At 39.0% G+C, this 23,594-nt stretch overlaps 3 protein-coding genes across 5 annotated transcripts; 2 read left to right on the top strand and 1 right to left on the bottom strand.

Annotated features, from left to right (window-relative positions):
- The first annotated feature begins 4,352 nt into the window (after window positions 1-4,352).
- LOC105830208 (39S ribosomal protein L10, mitochondrial) lies at window positions 4,353-13,394 on the top strand. Of its 3 annotated transcripts, none has more exons than XM_028189011.2 (8): window positions 4,353-4,428; window positions 5,623-5,873; window positions 6,205-6,508; window positions 6,583-6,759; window positions 7,006-7,453; window positions 7,994-8,234; window positions 12,447-12,959; window positions 13,038-13,394. In XM_028189011.2, the coding sequence occupies exons 6-8, from the start codon at window positions 8,213-8,215 to the stop codon at window positions 13,262-13,264; spliced, it is 762 nt and encodes a 253-aa protein (XP_028044812.1). In that variant the 5' UTR covers window positions 4,353-4,428; window positions 5,623-5,873; window positions 6,205-6,508; window positions 6,583-6,759; window positions 7,006-7,453; window positions 7,994-8,212; the 3' UTR covers window positions 13,265-13,394. The 3 variants fall into 3 exon arrangements, with proteins under 3 accessions (XP_028044812.1, XP_028044811.1, XP_028044810.1); XM_028189010.2 differs by lacking the exon at window positions 4,353-4,428 and adding an exon at window positions 5,194-5,516; XM_028189009.2 differs by lacking the exon at window positions 4,353-4,428 and adding an exon at window positions 5,194-5,543.
- On the top strand, window positions 8,901-12,295 carry LOC105830207 (partitioning defective 3 homolog). The gene has a single exon (XM_012669392.3). The coding sequence runs from the start codon at window positions 8,968-8,970 to the stop codon at window positions 11,902-11,904; it is 2,937 nt and encodes a 978-aa protein (XP_012524846.1). The 5' UTR covers window positions 8,901-8,967; the 3' UTR covers window positions 11,905-12,295.
- Window positions 13,395-13,547: 153 nt separating the features above from the next.
- On the bottom strand, window positions 13,548-22,033 carry LOC105830206. Its single transcript, XM_012669391.3, has 9 exons — window positions 17,988-22,033; window positions 17,547-17,791; window positions 17,299-17,476; window positions 16,923-17,086; window positions 15,807-15,988; window positions 15,187-15,298; window positions 14,929-15,111; window positions 13,883-14,125; window positions 13,548-13,750 (listed from the first exon to the last, which is right to left on the bottom strand). The coding sequence occupies exons 1-9, from the start codon at window positions 21,013-21,015 to the stop codon at window positions 13,670-13,672; spliced, it is 4,416 nt and encodes a 1,471-aa protein (XP_012524845.2). The 5' UTR covers window positions 21,016-22,033; the 3' UTR covers window positions 13,548-13,669.
- Between the last annotated feature and the right edge of the window lie 1,561 nt (window positions 22,034-23,594).

The following is a 23,594-nucleotide window of genomic DNA, read 5'->3' as shown; positions in this document are numbered from 1 at the left end:
TTTTTAATAATTATTCCGTCAATTAATTATTTTTTAATAATTTTTTATTTCGACTCCTGTCACTGCATTCAGCAGAGATATGAGATGCGAACAGAGTCGATTATTATTCCTACGACAGTTTTTACTAGTTCTCACATAGCCTCGACCATTTCCATACGTTCTAATAAATAATTTTGTTATTTAATTATTTTTAAAAATTTTTTCTCCTGCCGTCGGCCCAGTATTCGCGAGACGCGTAAAGTGCAAACAGTTTCGATCACTTTTCCGACAGTTCTCAATAGTTCTCGCACAGTTTCGACCTATTTCATGCTTTTTAATAATTATTCCGTCAATTAATTATTTTTTAATAATTTTTTATTTCGACTCCTGTCACTGCATTCAGCAGAGATATGAGATGCGAACAGAGTCGATTATTATTCCTACGACAGTTTTTACTAGTTCTCACATAGCCTCGACCATTTCCATACGTTCTAATAAATAATTTTGTTATTTAATTATTTTTTAAAATTTTTTCTTCTGCCGTCGGCCCAGTATTCGCGAGACGCGCAAAATGCAAACAGTTTCAATCACTTTTTTTTGACAGTTTTTAATAGTTCTCGCACAGTTTTGATTTATTTTATGCGTTTTAATAACAATTCCGTTAATTAATTATTTTTAAACAATTTTTCCATTTTGACTCCCGTCGGAATCTGTTTGCACCTCATACCTCTGCTGAATGCAGTGACAGGAGTCGGAATGGAAAATTGTTAAAAAATAATTAATTGACGGAATTGTTATTGAAACGCATGGAATAAATCGGAACTATGCGAGAACTATTGAGAACTGTCAAAAAATAATCGAAATTGTTTGCACTTTATCTCTCGCGAATGCGGTGCCGACGGCAGGAGAAAAAAGTTTTGAAAAATAATTAATTAACAAAATTATTTATTAGAACGCATGGAAATGGTCGGGGCTATGTGAGAACTAGCGAAAACTGTTGTTAGAATAATGATTAAATCTGTTTGCACCTCATACTTCTGCTAAATGCAATGACAGGAGTCGAAAAGGAAAATTGTTAAAAAACAATTAATTGACGGAATTGTTATTAAAACGCATGGAAATGGTCCGGCTATGTGAGAACTAGCGAAAACTGTCGTTAGAATAATGATTGAAATTTTTTCTCCTACCGTCGGCACAGTATTCGCGAGACGCGTAAAGTGCAAACAGTTTCGATCACTTTTCCGACAGTTCTCAATAGTTCTCGCACAGTTTCGACCTATTTCATGCTTTTTAATAATTATTCCGTCAATTAATTATTTTTTAATAATTTTTTATTTCGACTCCTATCACTGCATTCAGCAGAGATATGAGATGCGAACAGAGTCGATTATTATTCCTACGACAGTTTTTACTAGTTCTCACATAGCCTCGACCATTTCCATACGTTCTAATAAATAATTTTGTTATTTAATTATTTTTAAAAATTTTTTCTCCTGCCGTCGGCCCAGTATTCGCGAGACGCGTAAAGTGCAAACAGTTTCGATCACTTTTCCGACAGTTCTCAATAGTTCTCGCACAGTTTCGACCTATTTCATGCTTTTTAATAATTATTCCGTCAATTAATTATTTTTTAATAATTTTTTATTTCGACTCCTGTCACTGCATTCAGCAGAGATATGAGATGCGAACAGAGTCGATTATTATTCCTACGACAGTTTTTACTAGTTCTCACATAGCCTCGACCATTTCCATACGTTCTAATAAATAATTTTGTTATTTAATTATTTTTTAAAATTTTTTCTTCTGCCGTCGGCCCAGTATTCGCGAGACGCGCAAAATGCAAACAGTTTCAATCACTTTTTTTTGACAGTTTTTAATAGTTCTCGCACAGTTTTGATTTATTTTATGCGTTTTAATAACAATTCCGTTAATTAATTATTTTTAAACAATTTTTCCATTTTGACTCCCGTCGGAATCTGTTTGCACCTCATACCTCTGCTGAATGCAGTGACAGGAGTCGGAATGGAAAATTGTTAAAAAATAATTAATTGACGGAATTGTTATTGAAACGCATGGAATAAATCGGAACTATGCGAGAACTATTGAGAACTGTCAAAAAATAATCGAAATTGTTTGCACTTTATCTCTCGCGAATGCGGTGCCGACGGCAGGAGAAAAAAGTTTTGAAAAATAATTAATTAACAAAATTATTTATTAGAACGCATGGAAATGGTCGGGGCTATGTGAGAACTAGCGAAAACTGTTGTTAGAATAATGATTAAATCTGTTTGCACCTCATACTTCTGCTAAATGCAATGACAGGAGTCGAAAAGGAAAATTGTTAAAAAACAATTAATTGACGGAATTGTTATTAAAACGCATGGAAATGGTCCGGCTATGTGAGAACTAGCGAAAACTGTCGTTAGAATAATGATTGAAATTTTTTCTCCTACCGTCGGCACAGTATTCGCGAGACGCGTAAAGTGCAAACAGTTTCGATCACTTTTCCGACAGTTCTCAATAGTTCTCGCACAGTTTCGACCTATTTCATGCTTTTTAATAATTATTCCGTCAATTAATTATTTTTTAATAATTTTTTATTTCGACTCCTATCACTGCATTCAGCAGAGATATGAGATGCGAACAGAGTCGATTATTATTCCTACGACAGTTTTTACTAGTTCTCACATAGCCTCGACCATTTCCATACGTTCTAATAAATAATTTTGTTATTTAATTATTTTTTAAAATTTTTTCTCCTGCCGTCGGCCCAGTATTCGCGAGACGCGCAAAATGCAAACAGTTTCAATCACTTTTTTTTGACAGTTTTTAATAGTTCTCGCACAGTTTTGATTTATTTTATGCGTTTTAATAACAATTCCGTTAATTAATTATTTTTAAACAATTTTTCCATTCCGACTCCCGTCGGAATCTGTTTGCACCTCATACCTCTGCTGAATGCAGTGACAGGAGTCGGAATGGAAAATTGTTAAAAAATAATTAATTGACGGAATTGTTATTAAAACGCATGGAATAAATCGGAACTATGCGAGAACTATTGAGAACTGTCAAAAAATAATCGAAATTGTTTGCACTTTATCTCTCGCGAATGCGGTGCCAACGGCAGGAGAAAAAAGTTTTGAAAAATAATTAATTAACAAAATTATTTATTAGAACGCATGGAAATGGTCGGGGCTATGTGAGAACTAGCGAAAACTGTCGTTAGAATAATGATCGAATTTTTTTCTGCAGTGACAGCTTTAAGCCCCCGGACACACTTTTGCATAACGCATAACGTATGTACATAAGCAAATTGGTTTTATAAGCAAAACCAACCAGTTTCGGCTCTTATAGCGGTTTTCTATATTATTTATTTATATTTTTAAAAAAGAAGGAGCCATTTATATAATCACATTTAAAATTAATAAGCAAATTGATTGGTCCATAAGCAAAGTGCATAAGAAATTCAACCAATTAAATTTCTTATGCATTTATGTTATGCGTTATGCAAAAGTGCGTGCGTGGGCTCTTACGGTCATAACTGACGTTTGTACATACATACTACTCTTCCGAATCTGTTCGTTTAGCGCCTCTACGTGCACATAAATTGTAGTTTAAACTACGTATAACAAATATTTCCAACGGATAACACGTATTTTTTTATTCAATTCCAGACTATGTTTACAAAGTGTTGATTTTTATTATTCTAACTTAACAATTAAACAAGAACTGATTTCAAACGATTCTTTTTTCGGGTTTTGTTTCGTGACGTCACGCATCATACCGCTTTTCTGTCCCCCCCCCCCCCTTTTTTTTTTTTGATTCGCCGCCAATCAGACAAGCCATACTTTTCACTTATTTTTACAAATATAACGGTCGCGGCAACTGAAATTCTCGCACGCGCTTTACATTTTACCCGTGTGTGACACATTATCCGTAATATCGGGATTGCCGAATAAAGTATTGGGCGTTATTAATGTGCGGTTTGATGTGAAATAGCAGGATGATGTCAGCAGAAAGCGGCATCCAGGGAGCGACTCGGTATTCCGGAAAAAGAATGTAGCAGTAGCAGCAGCAGGAGTAGCGACAGCAATCGGTGAGTGAATTTTTATCAAATCAATTATTTGAATTTATATCATGTATATGTGGTATTGCACATTTATAGAACACGATTATGCACATTTGCATAAAACAGAGTTAAAATATGAATGCATATAAATGTAAAATTTGCGGGTATAGTATGAAACAGAACCAAATAAACGTGGACATAGCATAGAAGAGATCCAAAAAGTCATGCACATTATCTACAGGATTCATAGATATTTGATTACATAGTTCAATGTGCACATTTTGTGCACATAGAGGTGTTGATGGATGAAAACATCTTAAAACAACGCGATGACTGCTCTCAGGAGTCTCAGGTTCCTCTCTGATAAAAGTCATAACAACGTAATTACATTATACGTATATTTATTTCATTCATTTAATACATTATACACATATCATATATAAGGATACATTGTTCATCATTAGGAACAATTTCTTGTAGCAATTAATTAATATGTACTCTGCAGTGGTTTAATTGCTATTGCCTTCCGAGAGCAACTAATATATATATCAATATAATATCCGACATTTTTTTAAAGATTCTGATCAGATTTGAACCATGGTCTTTCGGTATGAAGGACAAACAACCACCTAGCTTTTACGTTGTTGAACGATCGCTACATTATTCATGTATTAATTAAGTATCATATAGGCTCTACGATCCAATCACGCATATATTATGTAGTAATCGCTTATTTGCCATTATAGTCAGGTTTCTTTTGAAATTCAATTCAATAAGTTTTTTAAAAATGCTGTTTTATTAATTTTATATAGTAATTTCATTATAAGAAAATAATCGCGTTTGGTTGGTATAATTATAAAATAATTTATAAAAATTAAATTCAAAAAATTATTTGATTTTTGTGGAAAATTAGTTTTATAAATGTTTGATAAAAAAAATAGAGAGGGATCTTTCATTCTTCAAGAAAGAATGAAAAGCCACTTGGGCTCTAACAATTCTCTTCAGTTTCGCTCCCATGTAATTTGCACCTTGTTTACGACTTCTACTTTCTCTCATATGTGTATTCGAATATTACTTGAATATTACTTGTACAAGTTAAGAACTCTCGATGCCTGTATATATGGTAAAAATAGATAAAATAGTACTTTTGAGAAATATTAAACTGAATTTCACAATTGTGACTGTCCATCTAGTGGTTAATAAGCGATTTATTAGATAACGATGTCGCGCGGTGGAAGTTGACACTTGACAGTTTGACACGATAATCAATTAACATAACCTGACATAACCTCAAATTCGCGGTGAGAGAGGACACGTGTGACGCTCGCGATGGATCTTGTGAAGTTGATTCTGGAAGATGACTAGAGAAAAACGCCTTCTCAGTTTTCACGAAGTTGCGCGTATTTCGTCTTTTTTTAAATGATATACAATATCTTGTAACTTTGTGCCAAGATGCGTTTTTATCCCTGTGTGTATGCATGTCTGTGAACTCTTTGTAAGAAAAGATTCTTTTCTCTGCAAGAAAACTTTTCGAAGAATTAAATTAATATTTACAATGTTTGTTGTACTTGCAGGTCACAACCAGATTTATACTTAAAAAACCTAACGAGAGACAATGTGCAGTTGTTAATAAAATCTGCCAATTGAATGAGTGGACGAAGTTGTAATAGTCTTTATTGTCAAAACCTACATACATATTGTCTCGTTCATGGGTTATTCCAAAACCTAAACCTTTAACAAAGTGCCAAGCAATTTGCCAAAGAGAAAGGAAATACAAATGAAAAAGAAAGGAAGGTCCAAACTAAAATGGGACAAGGAATTAAAGGTAAGATTTGTTTTTACAGAAACTTCTATTATATAACAGTAGTAATGGAAACAAGTAGAACTGTAATCAGTTCCTACATGTCACCACTCTAAATAATTCCTCGGTGACTCCCTAAAGATTACAAAATTTGAAAATCTATGTACATGGAATATGCGAGTTAAAACTTATGAAATGTCATACAAGTCTGTTGCTCTTACATGGAGTTTTTTAATATCTCACTTATTTTATGTGTGTATATAAAATTAAATCATTAATAAATTAATGGTTTAATGAATGAAAAGGCTCACAATAAATTTTTCAGTTTACTTGATTTCTAATTTTTTTTTTTTAGAAATGGATTCCATATGGTTACAAATGAGCAAAAACACAGGAACAGAAAGAATGGTTGGTAGAAACCAAGAACAATTATGATCGACTCACGATTCGTTTACTAAAGCCAAAACAGTTAAGCAGGAAAGACAATTTAAAAAAATGCACGAATTGCAAAGACTTCGAAATATAACCAGAGCGAAAAAGGTCAAATTATCGAAAATCATTTACTCACTGTTGCCAGAGAACACTTCCTGAATTCTCAACAGCTTTCCAAAGCTTTAACTATAACGTGTCGACCGCTGCTTCAGAAAATTTCAATCCAGGTACACTCTTCGAATACTTAATTACTATAAAATTTTTGCTTTTAACGAGACTATATGACATAAAATTTTTATAGATTGTCGAAAGAAAAGGAAACAAGAGGAATTGCCAAAGAAGTGTCAGGAATAAAAAGGAAAAGAAATGCAGCTCCATTAAATACTGAAGAAAAACGTTGGAACCAAGGTCTCGTGGATAATGTTTTGAAGAATAGCACGAAGATTCTACGCGATGATTATTCGATGGAGGTTGCAGAGTAAGGACCACAACATAAACTTTTGCATAACGTGTAGTGCATGACGCATAAGAGAATCAATCAATGAGAGTCGTCTATTTCACTCCCCAGGCTAAAAATAAAAACCTCTGATTGGTTAATTCTTTTATACGTTATGCATTATGCAGAAGTCTGTGCTCTTGTCCTAAATTTTTACTAACACAAATTTAATCTAGCTACATTACATTATGGGCGATGTAACAATAACGCGATATTTACGTGTTGCAGGATAAAGCAGTTTGCAACGAGTGGTAGTAAAAAGAAGAAAGGAGCATTAAAAAAACAATAAGAGTAAAACCGCTAAAAAGCCAAAGGTCAGAAAAGGCAAAACGAGATTTACACAAGATGATTGGCGTTAGAAAGCAAAGATAAATTCAGATGTCTGTAACGATATTTCTAATAATAAATAGAATTTTATGTTTATAAATTTTAAATGTATTAAATTTTCTACAAAAAGATTGTTTCTTTCTTTAAAACATTGTTTCTTAAACTTACAATAAAAATTTAGTAATTTTATATAACATTTTTCTATTTTCTTAGGACACAGGGGTCATGTAATATTGGTGATATTTCGAATTTACGCGCGCAGCAGTCTGGCAATCCTCGAGCTCGTCGTCCCGAGTCCTGAATGGCTGAATCATCATCACTGGTGTTTATGATACGTGCGAACGTTTATGTATGTAGGTTTATATACGTGATGCGATAGCGTCAGAGAGCTTTCTCTTTGCTTTATTTTTTTAAATCCGATTTACATTCTATTATTGGCGACAAATCTGAACCATTTTCTAAAGAACACTTATAAAACCGTTATAGTGAGTCAGACTTAACATAGAAAGTATAAAAATTTTTGTTTTGTAATTAAAATTTTTGGAGCAATTTTCAACAAAGATCTCGGTTAAAGATTTTTGTCATGGAGCCGTACGGCTGTGGAGAGGAAAAAGAGCTAAAGGCAAGAATCAATTATATGAAGAACTCAATGAATGCTCAATAATTCTTTAATATGAATAGAGAACACAGTGATTAGTGATCGATTATTAATCTTTACTGTTAGATCTCTAAATGTAGACCAATTAGCGACTGTTGTGTTTTTTTGAGCGTAGCCAATGATTGCCTTTAGTTCTTTTTTTCTCTCCACAGCCTTGGACTCTGTGACAAAATTCTCAAAACTGAGGTCCCTGTTTCTAGCATCGATTAATTTAGTTGCTTTTGTCATTAGACACGTGCTCCTGTATAAAGTGGATAAAATTGAAACGACTCGTTTATGCTGCTCATTGTGAATGCGCCTTAGCTGATATAACCTGAACAAGAAACGGCGGACTAGAACCATTTCTGCGTAGTCTGTACTATGTAAATGATGTCGCGATAGCTTGCGGGGAAACGAGTTTCATACTGTTTTTATTAACACGACACGACTGAGTGGACATAGTCTTCGGGAATGGCGCAGTGTCTAAGAAAAGGTACGTATAACGTAAATCAATCTTCAGCGTACACAATCATATGTCGCGAGAATCGAGGGACTCCGCACGCAGAGGTTCCGAGTAGGTAGAGTAGTGTGAGCGATGCGGCGGTCCGCGTGCGCCGCCATTTTGTCCGATTCCGCCGTTCCGCGTGCGAGCGCGAACGACGGAACGGCGGAAAACAAAATGTCGTAATGGCGAGGAGTGCGTCTATTCCGCATACCTGATGTCGCGATAATAAGTTCGGGACGTACACGTCCGCCTTCTACCTCACGGTTGTCTCGTCGCGATTTTTATCTCGCGCTCACGGGTTCGCGCACTCCCTCTCTTTCTCGCCGTGCCCGTTGTGTCCTGGCAACTTCGGCTCTGTGGAAGCTGGGAGAACTCCGTTCCCCGTTCGCGAAGGATCGCGACAGCGTGCCGACGTACGCGTCGCGTACACATCGTGAATCATATTCCTCGAGATATGGAGAGGTGCGACCGGAGTGACGCGCGATAATCGCGTTACTCACGCGATTGATTCTGTCGCGATAGACACACACTCACACATTCACACATACACACATACACACACTTACCATACACTCTCACACACACAGACGCACACGCTACATTCCGGAGCACGTGCGCGCTTCTTCGGCGGCGGACGTCGTCATCGTCGTAAGTTCTTTTGGTATACCGTCCGCGCGCGCGCTTATCTCTTCTGGTATAATATGAAATCGGGGCGAGCAGCATGAAGGTAACCGTGTGCTTCGACAATGTCAGGGTGGTGGTCCCGTGCGGCGACGGAACCTTGCTGGTCAAGGATCTGATGCACGAGGCCATTCTACGATACAGGAAGGCCACCGGCAAGAATGACAACTCCCTGACGATCAACAGCCTGTCCTCCCTGACGGGGGGCGGCTTGCTCGATCCGGACGACAGACTGTGCGACGTGGCCGACGACAGGGAACAGATTGTCGCTCACTTCGCCAGCTCCGACCCCGCCAGTCACGTTGGCGGGGATGGCGCGAGCTCGGTTGGCACCAACAGTCCCGACTTCTTTCATCGAGACGGCAAGGAGGACAACCGGCAGGTTTATCCAATCGATATCCATTCCTCAGTGTCTAGCAGTATTAAGAGAGAAAGCGCGAAGCGTCTGTCGATGCACGCGCTTTCCACGAGGGAGCCATCCCTCACCACGTATTCCGCTCAATCCCTACCCAGGGAGTCCAGGCGTAGGGAACCTTTAGGTCAAGATTCTAAGGCTTCGTACGAATTCGGTAGTAACATTGTAGAGTCTGACAATCGGGAGGTGCGAGAGATAGTGATAAAGAACGAGGCAGGGCCACTGGGGCTCCACGTGGTGCCATGCTACGACCTGCTCGGCAACGATCAGGGGCTCAGGGTCGAGGGTATCGAGCCGAACGGTCGCATCGCCAGGGACGGGCAGATCGACCTGCACGACAATATTATAAAGATCAACGGTCATAACCTGTTGCACATACCGTTTCCTAAGGTACAAGAAATCTTTCGAGCATGCATGAACGATCCCTGTTTACAGATCTCCGTTGTCAAGCATAAAAAGCGGGCGAGGAGCGAGAAGTCTCTGCATAAGAGCCACGGAAACACCAGCGGGAGCTCAGAGAAGACCGAGGGCGACGAGAGTGTCAAGAGACTTCAGTGCAGCAACTATAATCTTCTGCAGACCGCCAACACCAGGAAGATCGGACGGATGATAGAGATAGAACTGGTGAAGGGAAGCAACGGCTTGGGCTTCAGCGTTACCACGCGCGACAATCCCGCCGGAGGACACTGTCCCATATACATTAAGAATATCCTGCCGAAAGGTGCCGCGGTAGAGGACGGCAGGTTGAGACCAGGCGACAGGTTGCTGGAGGTGAACAATAAGGAGATGACTGGCAAAAGCCAGTCGGAAGTCGTGGCGTTGCTTCGAAGTATTCCCGCCGGTGGCAAGGTGAGGATGGTCGTGTCGCGCCAGGAAGAGATCTCCTCGAACATTCCGGAACATTCTCAGGGTAGTCTAGCGACGTCCGCGCCCCCGGTCGCCGAAGTAGCAACGGACAATTCCAAGTACTGGAACACACTAAATAGATCGCCGACGAAGAAGAATGACAATGTGCACGAGAAGGCTGTGAGCGCTCATAGTGCTGCTTACGAGAAGTGCACGTACAAGTCGGGTAAAGCGGCCTCGGATGACGTCGTCTTGTCTCCGCGGAAGAATCGCGTGATAATGAATCTGGATATACCGGTGCACGATTCCGAGAAAGCCGGTCTAGGCGTCAGCGTTAAGGGCAAGACAAACAGTTCCGACGACAACACCAACATGGACCTGGGTATCTTCATAAAGAGTGTTATCCACGGGGGCGCGGCGTCCAGGGACGGCCGCTTGCGGACCAACGATCAGTTGCTCAGAGTTAACGGAATCTCCCTGCTGGGGTTGTCCAACGCCGACGCGATGGAGACCCTAAGGAGGGCGATGCTCAACACGGATAGCTCAGTAACCGGTGTGATTAATCTTATAATAGCTAGGAGGGTGTCGTCGTACGACGCTGCGAGTGAGAAGAGTACCGTAGATAATTTACAGTCTCATCGTAAACCGGAATCCGTCAGCAGTATATACATATCGGATTCCGCGAAGATGAATGATAATGGCATAGTCAAGGAAAAAAACACTTTGAATTCGCAGACCGACGTATTGGACAACGGGGGACTGTTGTCATGCGTAACAGCCTCGCCGTGGAATCCTGTTATTGATAGGCTAACGGAGCAATATAGCAAGAGTAGCTTGAGAAACGAAAGTTACTGTCTAGCCACGAATAAGACATGGATAGAGCCTATCAATAACGTGAAAAAAATTATAGGATCGCGTGATGATCGAGTTGAATCGGTATTGCTGGAGGAATCTAACGATAGCTCTCAAGGAAACGACACTAAACGAAATGCCGAGGATAAGGACAGCCAATATTCCGGAGATCCCACCTACGATAGTCAGTTATCCTTGGAGGAGCTGAATTCTTCGTCGAATAAGTTTTCTCGCGATGCTCTCGGCAGACAGAGCATGTCCGAGAAACGACACGCCGCGCTGGACGCGAAAAACACGGACACTTACAAGAGAAACAAAAAGTTGCGCGAAGGTAGAGAAAATAAGAACGCGGAACAAGTCAATCAGAAGTCGACGATCAGCCAAACGAGCAATCACTCGAGCAACTTAGGAGATTATTCGAAGAGGAGCGGCAAGTCGAACAACTTTGAAAAACACGCGAGTAAAGGGGTCTTAGCTGGCAATACAAGTGCCGACAATAATGTAAAACATTACGAGAAGTCTGTTGATGTTGCTCAATCAGAATATATGTATACTATACCCGGCTGCAATAATAAGTTTCTTTCGCAGCCGAAGAAGCACTGGCTCGTAGACGATGTTCGCAGTGAGGTTACGAGTAGCAATAATATCAAAGACGAGCGAGAGGGTTTTTCGAACAGTCGCGGGGACGTAAAGCAGGCTTCTCTCAATTCGGCATTGGATGACCGATATAAGCGGAAGAAGAACGGCCTTCGGTCGATACTTCGATTGAATAGGAATAGGAAATCGCTTAATTTTGGAGATAGTATAGAAGCAAGGCACGAAACTAGTAATTACTGCAGTGGAAGAATCAGTTATATCGCATAAATAAAAACAAAGACAATATAAGCAAAATAAGTGCAGATATTTTGCATAAGTAAATATATATATATATATACACATTCACATTAACGCGCATCTGCAAATATATACACATTTTTTTGCATATATATAAATATATATATTTTATCTATATATATATACAATCTGTTCCAAAGTGCCTTATATCATTAAAAGAAAGTAATTAATTTTGTACATATATGATTTTGTACTTGTCTTTAACTGACGGATCATGTACTTAATACAATATAAATGTTATACATGTAGTTTATTCGAAATTAGATAATTAATAATTCCAAAGGAGGAATTATATTCTGCTGCTAAAATCAAATTCAAATTTCCAAAATATATTTTCTAAATTTAACATGTACCTATAGAATCTTGAATTTTTTAACAAAACGTCAATTGAGAGTAAATGTTGTAAACGAGTCACAAAAGTTACGATGGTAGGTATAATTATTTAACCGACTTTCGTTTTTTATATTATTGTTTTACTATAATTTAACGATATTTTCTATTATATGTTTCAGCATTACAGATTACTCCAAACACAATCCTTTACCAACAGAAACGTTTTCGAGGAAAAATTAATATACAAAAACCTAGAGCACCGTATTACCGGAGGGCATTGCTAAACGAATTTCTGACGCCTTTTTATCCGTTCCCAAATGAAGGCAAAAAATTAGAGGAATTATGCAGAAAAGCAGTAAAGGCGAAAACGGAGCAGGAGGAATATAATCCCTACCAAAGAATTATTGCACGTGAAGTCCGCAATTGGTTTGACAATTCCAAAATGGTTGCCATTTGCCATCAAAATTCTATGACAGCAGAAGACGAGTTTGAACTCGCAGTTCCATTAAGAAGGGCAAATATGTATTATAAACGATACAGTAAAAAAATTATGACATTAGCATTGACGGATTCACCTTACGCTGCAACATTGCTGTTGTATGAGTCTCAATTCTCCATTATATTTGGTTATGATGTAAATGTCGTTGCCTTCGAAAAAATTGTTAGAAAATTCCCACAAGTTATTTTATTGGGTAAGTAACCTCGCACTAAAATGATAACTGAAAAGTATTAAAGTAGTGAAAGTGATAGTAAATCTGTTTTTTTTATAGCGGGTATACTAGAGGGACGTGTACTGAATAAAGAAAATTTTTTGAGATATGGCAAAATGGATCTTACATCCTCGCGAGTTCAACTTGTTCAGGTGTTACAAAATGCAGGCGGTAACAACTTAAATCAGCAGCTCACGCATCATCAATCCACATTAATTGCTCGATTAAAACAGATTGGTACAAATGAAAAAACTTCTGACGAGAACGGAGAATCGGTGCCTGTATAATTGCAAAAATTGCTTGTATCGATAATTTATTATACATCTTAAATTTATCGAAAGCTTTAAGTAAAATATGATTTATTTCCCTACATTCTTTGTATTTGCGATAAGAATAAGAAGCATTGGTACAAAGTTAGGTGTGTTTCTCTTTTTATTAGAATCTCACTTTCAATCCTATCAAGGACGGTGCCGCGATAAGATTATAATCATTGAGCAAACATATAATTTCTATTGCATGCCGATTTATCAGGGTCCGCTTGTACTAAACGCACGTAAAAAAAGATCTTTGTACGTCGCATCGGATGAATCATTTTATGTATCAATATGAATGGTACAAAAGCACTTTTCTAGAACATTTCATCGTAAACTTCACATTTTCTCATTGCCACATGCCGTGGCAATTGTAATTCTTTAGTGGCAGTAATTGCAACGGGGATGACACTTGATTCCGTTTTCACCGCATTTGCAGCCACCGGATGTATCTCCTTTACCCTGCGACAAGCAACACGATCAACAAGATCGTAGACTTCTAACGATGTTAATTATTAACAAGTTTACGCTCATTAAAGCCCATATAAGTTCTCAGTGATCCTAATAAATTGTAGAAAATAAATTAATACTTACTCCCGGACCCCAACGTGGTCCTCTGGTTACCCAACATATCTCTGTTTTACACATAGAACAAACCAGCCAATCGCAACCCCATTTCTTCATAAGAACAACGGCACACGTGGGACACGCAAGTGCCTCTCCTCTATCTACCATCTCCTTGAGCATTGCTGCTGTCCTTCTAGATTCCTGGTCAGTCTCTTTTGAAAGTTGCAATTCTTGTTGATATTGTTTGCAATTCTTCCCAGCATGAACGACCTTTGAAATTAGAGTTTACGCTCTTCATTATTTTGAAAATCTTTGGTTTTCGGTAATCTTTATGAATCGATTTTATCCGATTCTTACAAACATTACTGAATACGTAAATTTATACTGCAATATGTTATGAGAAAAAAAGGGAGATAAATAACATTTTTTAATATTTTCTCAATTAAATATATCAATTTTAATAAAAGCGTTATTGATATTTTATCCAATCTCAATTAAAATTGAGCGATTGTATTTATGGAAATATAAAAAGATAGTATAAAGACTTCCCGTTGCACATTTGAGAGTGAACATATGCATTTTGATTAAAATAGCTTGTCATTTCATATTATACCAGATATTTTTATATATTTATATATTGTTTTTAATGCTGAAAATAAAATGTAGAATTTTATTATGCAAACTTATTTTATTATCGATTTCGCGTACATGAATTAGTATTTATTTTTATTTCTATTATATATCGCACATGCATTGATCATTGAAGCGTTGAAAATATATAAATAGACTGAATTCAGTTTGAAAAGAAGTTTAAACCAAGTATAAATTTTGCATCTTTCTTTTATTTAACTCTCATTTACCGGAAATTAAAGTGTATAACTTCGACCGATATTTATAGTCGAGTTTTTACATTTATCATTTTAAGTATTGTCTTAAGATATCATCAATCAATTACAGAGCCGTATTAGGATCTTAAAACGTTACTTGAGATGGTTTTAAAATCAGAATATGAATACTGGCCTTGGTCCAGTTGTGTTTTCAGTTTTTTATTTTTCAATATGAGTAACGCTCACCTGACAAGTAAGACAATTATTGGCTCCACATACAGGACATAAGAAATTATTCACATCGTCATCGTAAATGCACCATCCAGGGCAGTCCGGTGTCTTGCAGTGGAAAGCGTTGTTTCCGGCGTTGTTCTCCGCTTGTGCGATCGATTTCGCGAGGTGTTGCTGATAAACTTCTGGCTCAACGAGCTAGGCGTAAACAATAATAGGATCATCGCAAACTTTATTAAAACTTAAGTTGAATAATCTTAAACAAAAGCTCACCGCCTTGATCTCGCGTTCTTGAAGGGTCGATTCACACGTATAGTCAGGGTCTCTGTATGGACATTTTACCTCCGCTTCTTCGCAGTACGCGATCGTATTAGCGATACACGGTCTATAAATATACAACGAAAATTTGTTATACGTAGAAATAAAATGCATGTTTTTTTGGTTAATAAATAAACAAGTGAACAACGTAACTGGATCATTGCACGTTTTTGTAAAGTTCACTGCACAGAATCTAAACATTCGTGTTTATGATCGTGCATTCGCAGCGTGTTTCGCAGTAGCGTAATTGTCGCATTAGTAATGTATATGAATCAACGTATTATAGAGCAGATAAATATACCTGTGATGCATCGTGATTTAATACGTAATGTATATATATATATATCTAAACGCTCGGGTCAACTAAATGCATTTCACTAGGATAAATTAGAATCGACATAGGCGAGCAGGTGTGAGCGAAAGCGATCTATTGTAGACCTGAATTATATCTGCATTATATCTGTACAGGGAAAATACATATGCAGAAGCACGATACGGCAACTGAATTGGTCCCTGTACTTAATGGATTAAGCAGTAATTAAAGCTGGGATGTGAAGCAGATTAAAGGGTTCTACCTGCAGAACATGTGTAAACAATCCCTCAGAATTACACCTTCGCGCGGGCCATATGTAACGAAACATATTGGGCACTCGATTGGCTCGGAATTCGGAATAACGTCCCAGTTCTCCAATGATATCAGTTCCTCGTATCGTCCTATCTTGACATTTTCCGACATGTCTGTCTCCGTCGCTTCTTGCTATTGTTGCACAAGCACATTAAAATGTACATTACATATCTTCGTCTTTAAGACAGTCGCGTTGTTTGCACTTTTTCTATTCAGCTTCTTCGCTTTTTTCTCTCCATAATTCGAATATATTTTTATATATTGTTTTGAATGCAAAATTTTGGGGAGATTTCAAACAACGCAAAGAAACCTTTTGTTTATGCAACTAGCCAGTAAATAAATAAAGATGAACAAAGCGATTGGCGTTTATTTAAATCACTTAGTATTAGTATGAATACTCGAAAATGTTCGATTAATTAGAACAAAGAAATTTACGCTTCAAAGCATTTAATTGATCAAACATTTCGAAACGCGAAGTGGAAAGCTGTAGCCTTAATAAATAAAATTAATCTTTTATTGCAGAGCTTTTATTGTATAATAATTTTGTTGCCGATACCTATCGTCGCTTCTTGCCATTCGTATCTTAGTAACGAGTCGCCGGATACTTTAAACAAGACAAGTGACACTTCGTTTCAGGAGCGTTTTTAATATACGATAAAACTATAATCCCCATAAATGACAATATTAAATATCTCATTAGAACTTTTTTTAATAATTCAAAAATAATTGTAAATTTTTTATTATTAATTATCTTTTATTGTTAATGTTAAGAGATCTATATTTATGAAAAAGCGAAAACCAAAGGAAGGACAAACAGTTAATATAATATAAATGTAAATATAAATGTAAAATATCGTCATTTAGGGGAATTATAATTTTTTTGTATATTAGGAACGCTCTTAAAATAAAATATCACGCGTTTTGTTTAAAAGCATCCGGCGACTCGTTACTAATTGTAAAATACGAGTGGCAAAAGAACAGTATAGGCATCGACAATGAAATTGGTTCGAAATGTGTAACTAAATCCCAGCTTTGTTTTATGTGAAAGTCGATGCATATTTGTTACCTGATTCTTGCTTGTTGCCGGTATTATTTCATCTGTTTCCTTAGTTTCTTGCGTTTCTTCGATTTGCAAAACTTCCTCCATTGATTGTTCTTGTGGCAATTCCTCAGAAATTTCCTCCGCTGGCTCTGGTTTATTCGCTTGTGCTGCATTATCGACATGCAATTCTACAAAATTAGAATGCGTTATTATTTATAACTGAAAAGAGAATATAAAATATTTTGTATAATAATTAATTATTAATATATGATAGAATATACATTTGAAATAAATTTCCATCGTTTTTTTTTTTAGAACAAAGAATAGACTGAAATAAAAAAAAAAAGGAATCGGTTTCTGCTTAATCTAAATAAGAATTCAATTGAATAAATCAAATTACCGGGTGCTACAAGATATAGAAACACCGGTGAACCATCCACTGCGTGCAACTCTTCGAGAGTAGCCTCATCGTGATCAGCCAAGTTTTTCCCAATGATCCATCGCTGCACGTTCGTGGGTATTTCAAACTCCGTATGTATCTTTGTCTTCAGCTCGGCTACCGTCATTCTCGTCGGCAGCTGTTATCACAGCCCGGTCCATGAAACGTTTTGTTTGCACATCGAGCAACCATCAGTATCGGTTACTTACCTGAAGCGGTATGGGTCCTTGGTGAGCGAGTTTGTCTTCGATATACATATTGACTTTAATCGACTGATCCTTCAAACGCGCCGCCGAACGCTGTCGTATCACGGAACAATGGATTTTGAGCCTTGCCAATTCCTTCGCTAATCCCGCCGCTTGTTGATGATGGCCCGACGCGATGGCCCCTTCCAGCTTTCTAAGTAATCGATTTATGGCCAGAGTATTCATGTTCCTCGCTGATGAATTATCGTCTGCAAAAATAATCACATCGCCAAGCTTTCTATAATAAAAAATATTACACCAAGATAATTAATGATTGAAAACAGTTGACTGTTTAACAAATTTTTAAAGAATTATTCATTTATAATGAATAATCGAAACAGAAATATTGCTCCAAACAGTTTGCCATCAGACTGCCGTTTTAGAGAATGTAATTTGCTATATTACCTTCATTTGCAAGTTCATCATCGTTCGACATGATTTTACTCTTGTTTGCAATATTGGGCTGCTCTTCAGGATGATTACTTTGCGAAATGTCCTTAGACGTCGTCGGATCCGATCGTTGCTTCGGCGATACGGGTGGAACGTGAGTATTGGCGTACAGCGACGGTTCCATCACATTGGCATAAGTGTTTTCCTTGTACACCTCCTTCGTGGTCTTCATAGCTTCTATCTCGGCGAAATCGCGTGGTCGTATCAGTTGGAAAGTATTCTTCCCAAGGACCGAACCCTTGCCAGAAGTTCTGTAGAGCACGTTCTCGTGTTTCCATCCCGATGTAAACGGTTGCTCGGCGGAAGTAGAAGGCTGATTTAATCTACGGATGTTTCCACTAGTTTGCGCTGACGAGGATACCTTTTGCTTATCTGTCTCGTAATCATTCGACGACGTTGTCGCCGTGACGGAGGCAATGTAGGAGATCTTGTTCGTAGGTACGGGTGAGCGCTTCTCAACCTTTTCGAGAACGTCGCCGTCGTTTGACACAGTCTTCTTCAACTGCTTGGGTCGTTTCGGTAACGAGTGCTTCATCTCCTTCAGCATCTCCTTCAAATCCGCAGTAATTGGGTTCTCGACAGTATTGAGAGCGGTTAATTTTGTCTTGCTGGATAACTTTGCCTTCTGGTCTGAGTCCATCAAACGTGACATTCTCTTATCTTGCATCGATCTTTCTGGCTGTATCATGGATCTCGTTTTACCATCTTTCTCAGCTTCCACCAAAATATCGAGCACTTTGGCCACTTTGCTTGATACAGCTTCATCCTCTGGAATTTTGCCTCTGATACCGTCAGATTCGGCCACTGGTCTTCGTTCGATGCGTTTGAACTGTTTACAGCGTAGCTGTCGATCAATCTCGTCGAAAACGTCCGAAAATTCCTTCTGCACGCCCTCCGTCTTTTCTCTGAGGGGACTTAACGCATTTTCCGTACTTTCAGCTAAATTACGAGCACGAGAAAGTAGAAATTTTCTTCTTGTTTCACTTAATCTCGGTGATTCTTTGCCTTTCATTTCTTTGACGATTTTCTGTTGCGGTCTAATTTTTTCTTCCGGAAATATAACATCCTTCTGAGTAGTTAAAGACTCATTCGCACGATTTGCAGCAAGTTGATTTTGTAATAAAGATATTCTAGTAGATGCGTCCTTCATCAGCTGATCACTCTGCTCCTTGCTAGAGGTAATTTTGAGATCTACTGATTTTACATCCGCATGCGATTCAGTTCTATTTCTCGATGATTTTTGCTGTGGCAAAAAGTACTTAGAGATGTCTTTATCAACGCGGACACTTTGACCGAGATCTTGTTGGACCGAGAATCTTTGATTCCTCCAATCTCCGATTTGTTCGAATCTGCTGTTTCTTGTCGTATCGCGATCAAGCTTATAACCTGACTGGTCTTTTTTAGCGAAGAAATTGGCGTTGACCGTGACCTTAGTGATATTGCTGATGGCATTGAATTTTGAGATTAAGGCGCGCGTGCCTCGTCTAGGCGATGAATTCTCGATCGCCGAGGTGACTATATCCTGAACGAGTTCTTCGTTAACGTCGTCCCTTCTTTCAAACTCATCAGCAAATTTTGAAGCCTTTAGTAACATCGACGCCCGTGCTCGTGCCTGCTCTTCCTGAACGATCGCCGCCGCTTCTTTGTCCAACTCGCTGATGTTCGTCAGGATGGACAGGCCGGACTTTCGTTTGGCTTCCTGTCGCTTTCTATCATCGCTCTGCCGTTCACCGCGATGGAAAAACCTTGAGAGCGAAGCGTCAATGGAATAACTCGGAGAAAAACTTATATTGCCAATGCACTCCTCCTTCATTTCGGCAGACGTCGTCGCAGGACTGCGAAAGGCACCTCTCTTGGACGATCCGGAGTCGCGAGAATCGAAGACGCTGCGTTTATACCAAGGTCGAGGCATGGCCGTGTTCAGGGTACCAATGGGACTTTGCGCTCTTTCCTGAAGGACTGTCACACTGGACGCTCCCGCGTCGCTAGCGTTGTTTTTCTTCGCGGTCTTTGGACTGCCGCAAATCTCCTTCTTTGACAGCAGCATACCGTCTTGAAGAATTAGTGTATCGTTGCTGATCGACTGTCCTTCGTCATTCTTCCGCTCTTCTATCTCCATGCTACCGCCATCGGTGACGAGCTTTGACTGCTCCGCGGTCGCTTTTTCAGGAGGTCGCGGCGCCCGTCGTTTGCGTCTATTGCTGTTCCTCGCCGGCGTCTCGCGTACATTGACCTCCACGACCTTCACGGCCGCGCCAGGAGGGTTGGGTGCTCTCCGTTTTCCTTTCACGTGGACCCGTCGTCGCACGGACCTATTATAACTGGCACTTGCGCTCTCATCGAGTCTTCTCGACGAATCCAACAAGTTCTTTTCGGCTGTCAGGAAATTTCCACACGAGCTGAAGGCCGTCGATGGTTGCAGCGAGTATCTGGTGGTGATATCTTGTCTCCTGGAGTGTATGTTAATTGGTAACGTACAGGCGACGGCCGGCGCTGCGTTGTTCTCTTTGTTGCCTAGATACGCCTTCGAGGCTCCGGCGGCGAACGGACCAACCTCGGCCGCTTGCTTAAGTATGTCCAGAGATAGCACGTTACAACGGTCCAGGGTTCCCGTGTGAAACGCGAAACTGCGGACCGTGGTGGTGCTGTAAAAGGTGTCTACGCTCTCCACGCTGGAGTAGATGCTGCTACGTCGTCGGACGACGCCATCGTCGTCCGGCCTCGCGCTCGTTCGCCGTCGTTTCTCCACGGTTGAATCGCGATTTCGCTTGAACCACCTGAACAGGGAGAATCTGCCGCTGCCACTTCCGCCACCGCCGTTGCCGCCGCGTGTCAGGGAAGTCGTCTCAGCACCATCGACAACACCACGCGCTATCACTGCGTCTGCCGCGACAACTCCGGACGTTCCTCCTTTGCTGTCGTCGTTCGGTACGCCATTGAGGGATGCGCTCGTCTCGTTGCTGTATGCGGCTTGGTGTACCATTCTTACTCACTCTCTCACGTGTCCCGAGGCACCGCGCCCCGCCTCAGCCGTCGCGCTGCATAGTTCTTTATTTAGATTCACCCGAAACCCGCGGTTTTAAGTTTCTTCCAGTTTCTGCTATACGCGAACGCCAAAAATCTCGACGGGGCGATCGGGGAGTCCCGCGACGACGGCCATGTCCGCCGCAGATAGACACTTTCCGTGGGAGGCCCTCTTCCTCTCCTCACCTAGCTTCGTTCCTTCGTATCCAACTGGCAGCTCCTAATTCATCCACGTCGAGACTCGTTCACCAGCGGGCGGAGGTGTCAGCTGCTGCATCGCGGCCGACACGTCTTCGGGCGTCGACACACACACGCGCGTGCACGCGCGCGGACTGTATCGGCGGATTTTGCGGGCCGAATCGCGCGTAGTCGATGCCGAACCGGCGACAAAGATACTCACGTCGGTAAACTATTAATAGATCGAGTGATCTCTCTCCCCCTATCTTTCTCTCTCTCTCTCTCTCTCTCTCTCCTCACGGGGTTATTTTCAAGTCCACTTTGCACACCGCGCGCCACCGGGGCCAAAATCAAAACAGAGGAAATACGGGCTAACGTGTGCGCTTTTTTAATGCACAGCCTCGTGAAAAAAATACCATTGTGCGGCTGCCTCGGGCTTTAGTCGACGTTGAAATGTTTTCGATTGAAAGTGATATGCGATTCCGCGCGCAGCATAGTTTTCGTTCCTGTATTTTAACAACGCCTGCATCTAAAATATTTGAACTAATGGAAAAGTATGGGTGGAAAACGATGAATATTTTACAGAGAATGTACACGTTTGATCAGGCTCGTCTTGGAAGCGTAGTAATGCATTAATAATCATTAAATGAATTATCAAAATAATTATTAGGAGTTATTGGGGGTGACTTATTCGTTGCTCCATTTATTATTTATCGATTATATTTAACGATCTACTAATTTCCGGTATTACGAAAGATGCTGACGCAACATTATTTTTGAATCCCAATTCACAGCCTCACAGCTTACTGTACATATATATATATATATATATATATATATATATACATTAGAAGCCGTCACAATTTTTCTTTACTTTTACGATGGAGCATATTAATAGTTGGTTGAGATCTTCAAGGCGTTGAATAAACATCGTTCTTTAAAAGACCGTTGTGTTTGTACTCTCTGCGCTTGTAATTGTATCTATTTCCTCTCAATTGTATCTATTTCCCTAATAATTCTAGGCATTATCTGTGCTCGGCAGCACAATCCTGTTATTACGCCAGACACTGGATCTTAAACTTCAGGGGATCTTAAAAGGTCCGATTTACATCGCCGTGTTCATTTGCATTGCGATGCGTTGTGCGGTATTATTTTTGGATTTGACTAATCCCACGAGAGGGCATGGACTAGTGAAACGATGACCAGGCGCTGCCTCTGTGGCTGCGCGTGACTCTTCATCGTTGAGTGAATCAGAGAGCGTGAGTCTGAGTTTCACAAAATTCCGAAAACGCGGCACAATACAATGGCCCCGGAAAGCTTTCTCTGTGGCCTTGAAAATCCACACAATACAGATACACGCTTTTTTTAAGCTGATCGAATGCTATTCCGCACCATGGATTTTCACCGAAAATAAAGTCGCGGTTTGCACATCACGCTCGCGCATTTCGGACTGCGTTCTCTAAAAATACGCGGAACTTCTTGTAGAAATAGCAGGCACAACGATGTGTCGCCAAGCATAAAGAAATCTATAATAAATTTTTATATATCAAATACGTTAAATTTTTTTAATCACTTAAAAATATGCCATACATATAATAAGTAATATTAAACAATAATAATAAACTTTCTCTAAAATGTAGTAAGCCTACAAACAAAATAATTTTTTTTAGTGAATATCATTTATAATCACATGTAATATGCGATCATAATTTCAATTTTTTATATGTAATGAATTAAAAAATAAAAAGTTGGGCTTATAAATAAACTTTCAGAAAATGTTTTTAAATTACCAACACGATTATCTATAATAAATATAATGGAATTTTGCTATACATATATTTTATATTTAAAATAATTTTAGATACTTTTTGACTCTCTTGTTAACATTTTTTTAAGGCAATGCGAGAAGAATTTTACGTGTACATTTCACATCTAATAGTTGTTGGTCGTTGTTAATAACATTCAATCTGTTTTTCAATCTACGACTATCAAACAAACTATCGATAAAATATACGTGAATCCTGCAAAGTTCATCAATAATTATCTTAGCGAGACAGTTGCAATGGCAATAAAATGAAAATAATTTTGCTCTGCAGAAATTTATCATACTTAAATGATGCTAATTTTTTTATATGGTTTTATCTTTTTTTATTATTACATCCATTACTAGAAAATTATATTATTTAAACAAAAACTTAAACAGGTCAACTATTAATCGCATCTCTTTTTTTCTTTGATTTAAATTTATACCTTTAATTTGACTGCTCGCGTAATGTGTTTATGTATTAACTAAGCATCTTTCTATCTTACACTGTATATATTAAATAATTAAATTAAAAAATTAAATTAAAATTGCGGGTC

The sequence above is a fragment of the Monomorium pharaonis genome, chromosome 4 (genome assembly GCF_013373865.1).
Source record: "Monomorium pharaonis isolate MP-MQ-018 chromosome 4, ASM1337386v2, whole genome shotgun sequence".
Lineage (NCBI taxonomy): Eukaryota > Metazoa > Arthropoda > Insecta > Hymenoptera > Formicidae > Monomorium > Monomorium pharaonis.
The sequence above is the reverse complement of the archived record's forward strand: the minus strand, read 5'-3'. Positions and strand labels throughout refer to the sequence as shown.

Excerpts from the sequence above, each read along its gene's own strand:
- LOC105830208 (XM_028189011.2), top strand. The coding sequence starts at position 8,213 with ATGGCGCAGTGTCTAAGAAAAG. Across the intron at positions 8,235-12,446 it reads GGCGCAGTGTCTAAGAAAAG|CATTACAGATTACTCCAAAC; the intron begins GTACGTATAACG and ends TATATGTTTCAG. Across the intron at positions 12,960-13,037 it reads CCCACAAGTTATTTTATTGG|CGGGTATACTAGAGGGACGT; the intron begins GTAAGTAACCTC and ends TTTTTTTTATAG.
- LOC105830207 (XM_012669392.3), top strand. The coding sequence starts at position 8,968 with ATGAAGGTAACCGTGTGCTTCGACAATGTCAGGGTGGTGGTCCCGTGC.
- LOC105830206 (XM_012669391.3), bottom strand. The coding sequence starts at position 21,015 with ATGGTACACCAAGCCGCATACAGCAACGAGACGAGCGCATCCCTCAAT. Across the intron at positions 17,792-17,987 it reads TGATGAACTTGCAAATGAAG|ACGATAATTCATCAGCGAGG; the intron begins GTAATATAGCAA and ends TTATTTTTGCAG. Across the intron at positions 17,087-17,298 it reads TCTATATCTTGTAGCACCCG|AATTGCATGTCGATAATGCA; the intron begins GTAATTTGATTT and ends CTAATTTTGTAG.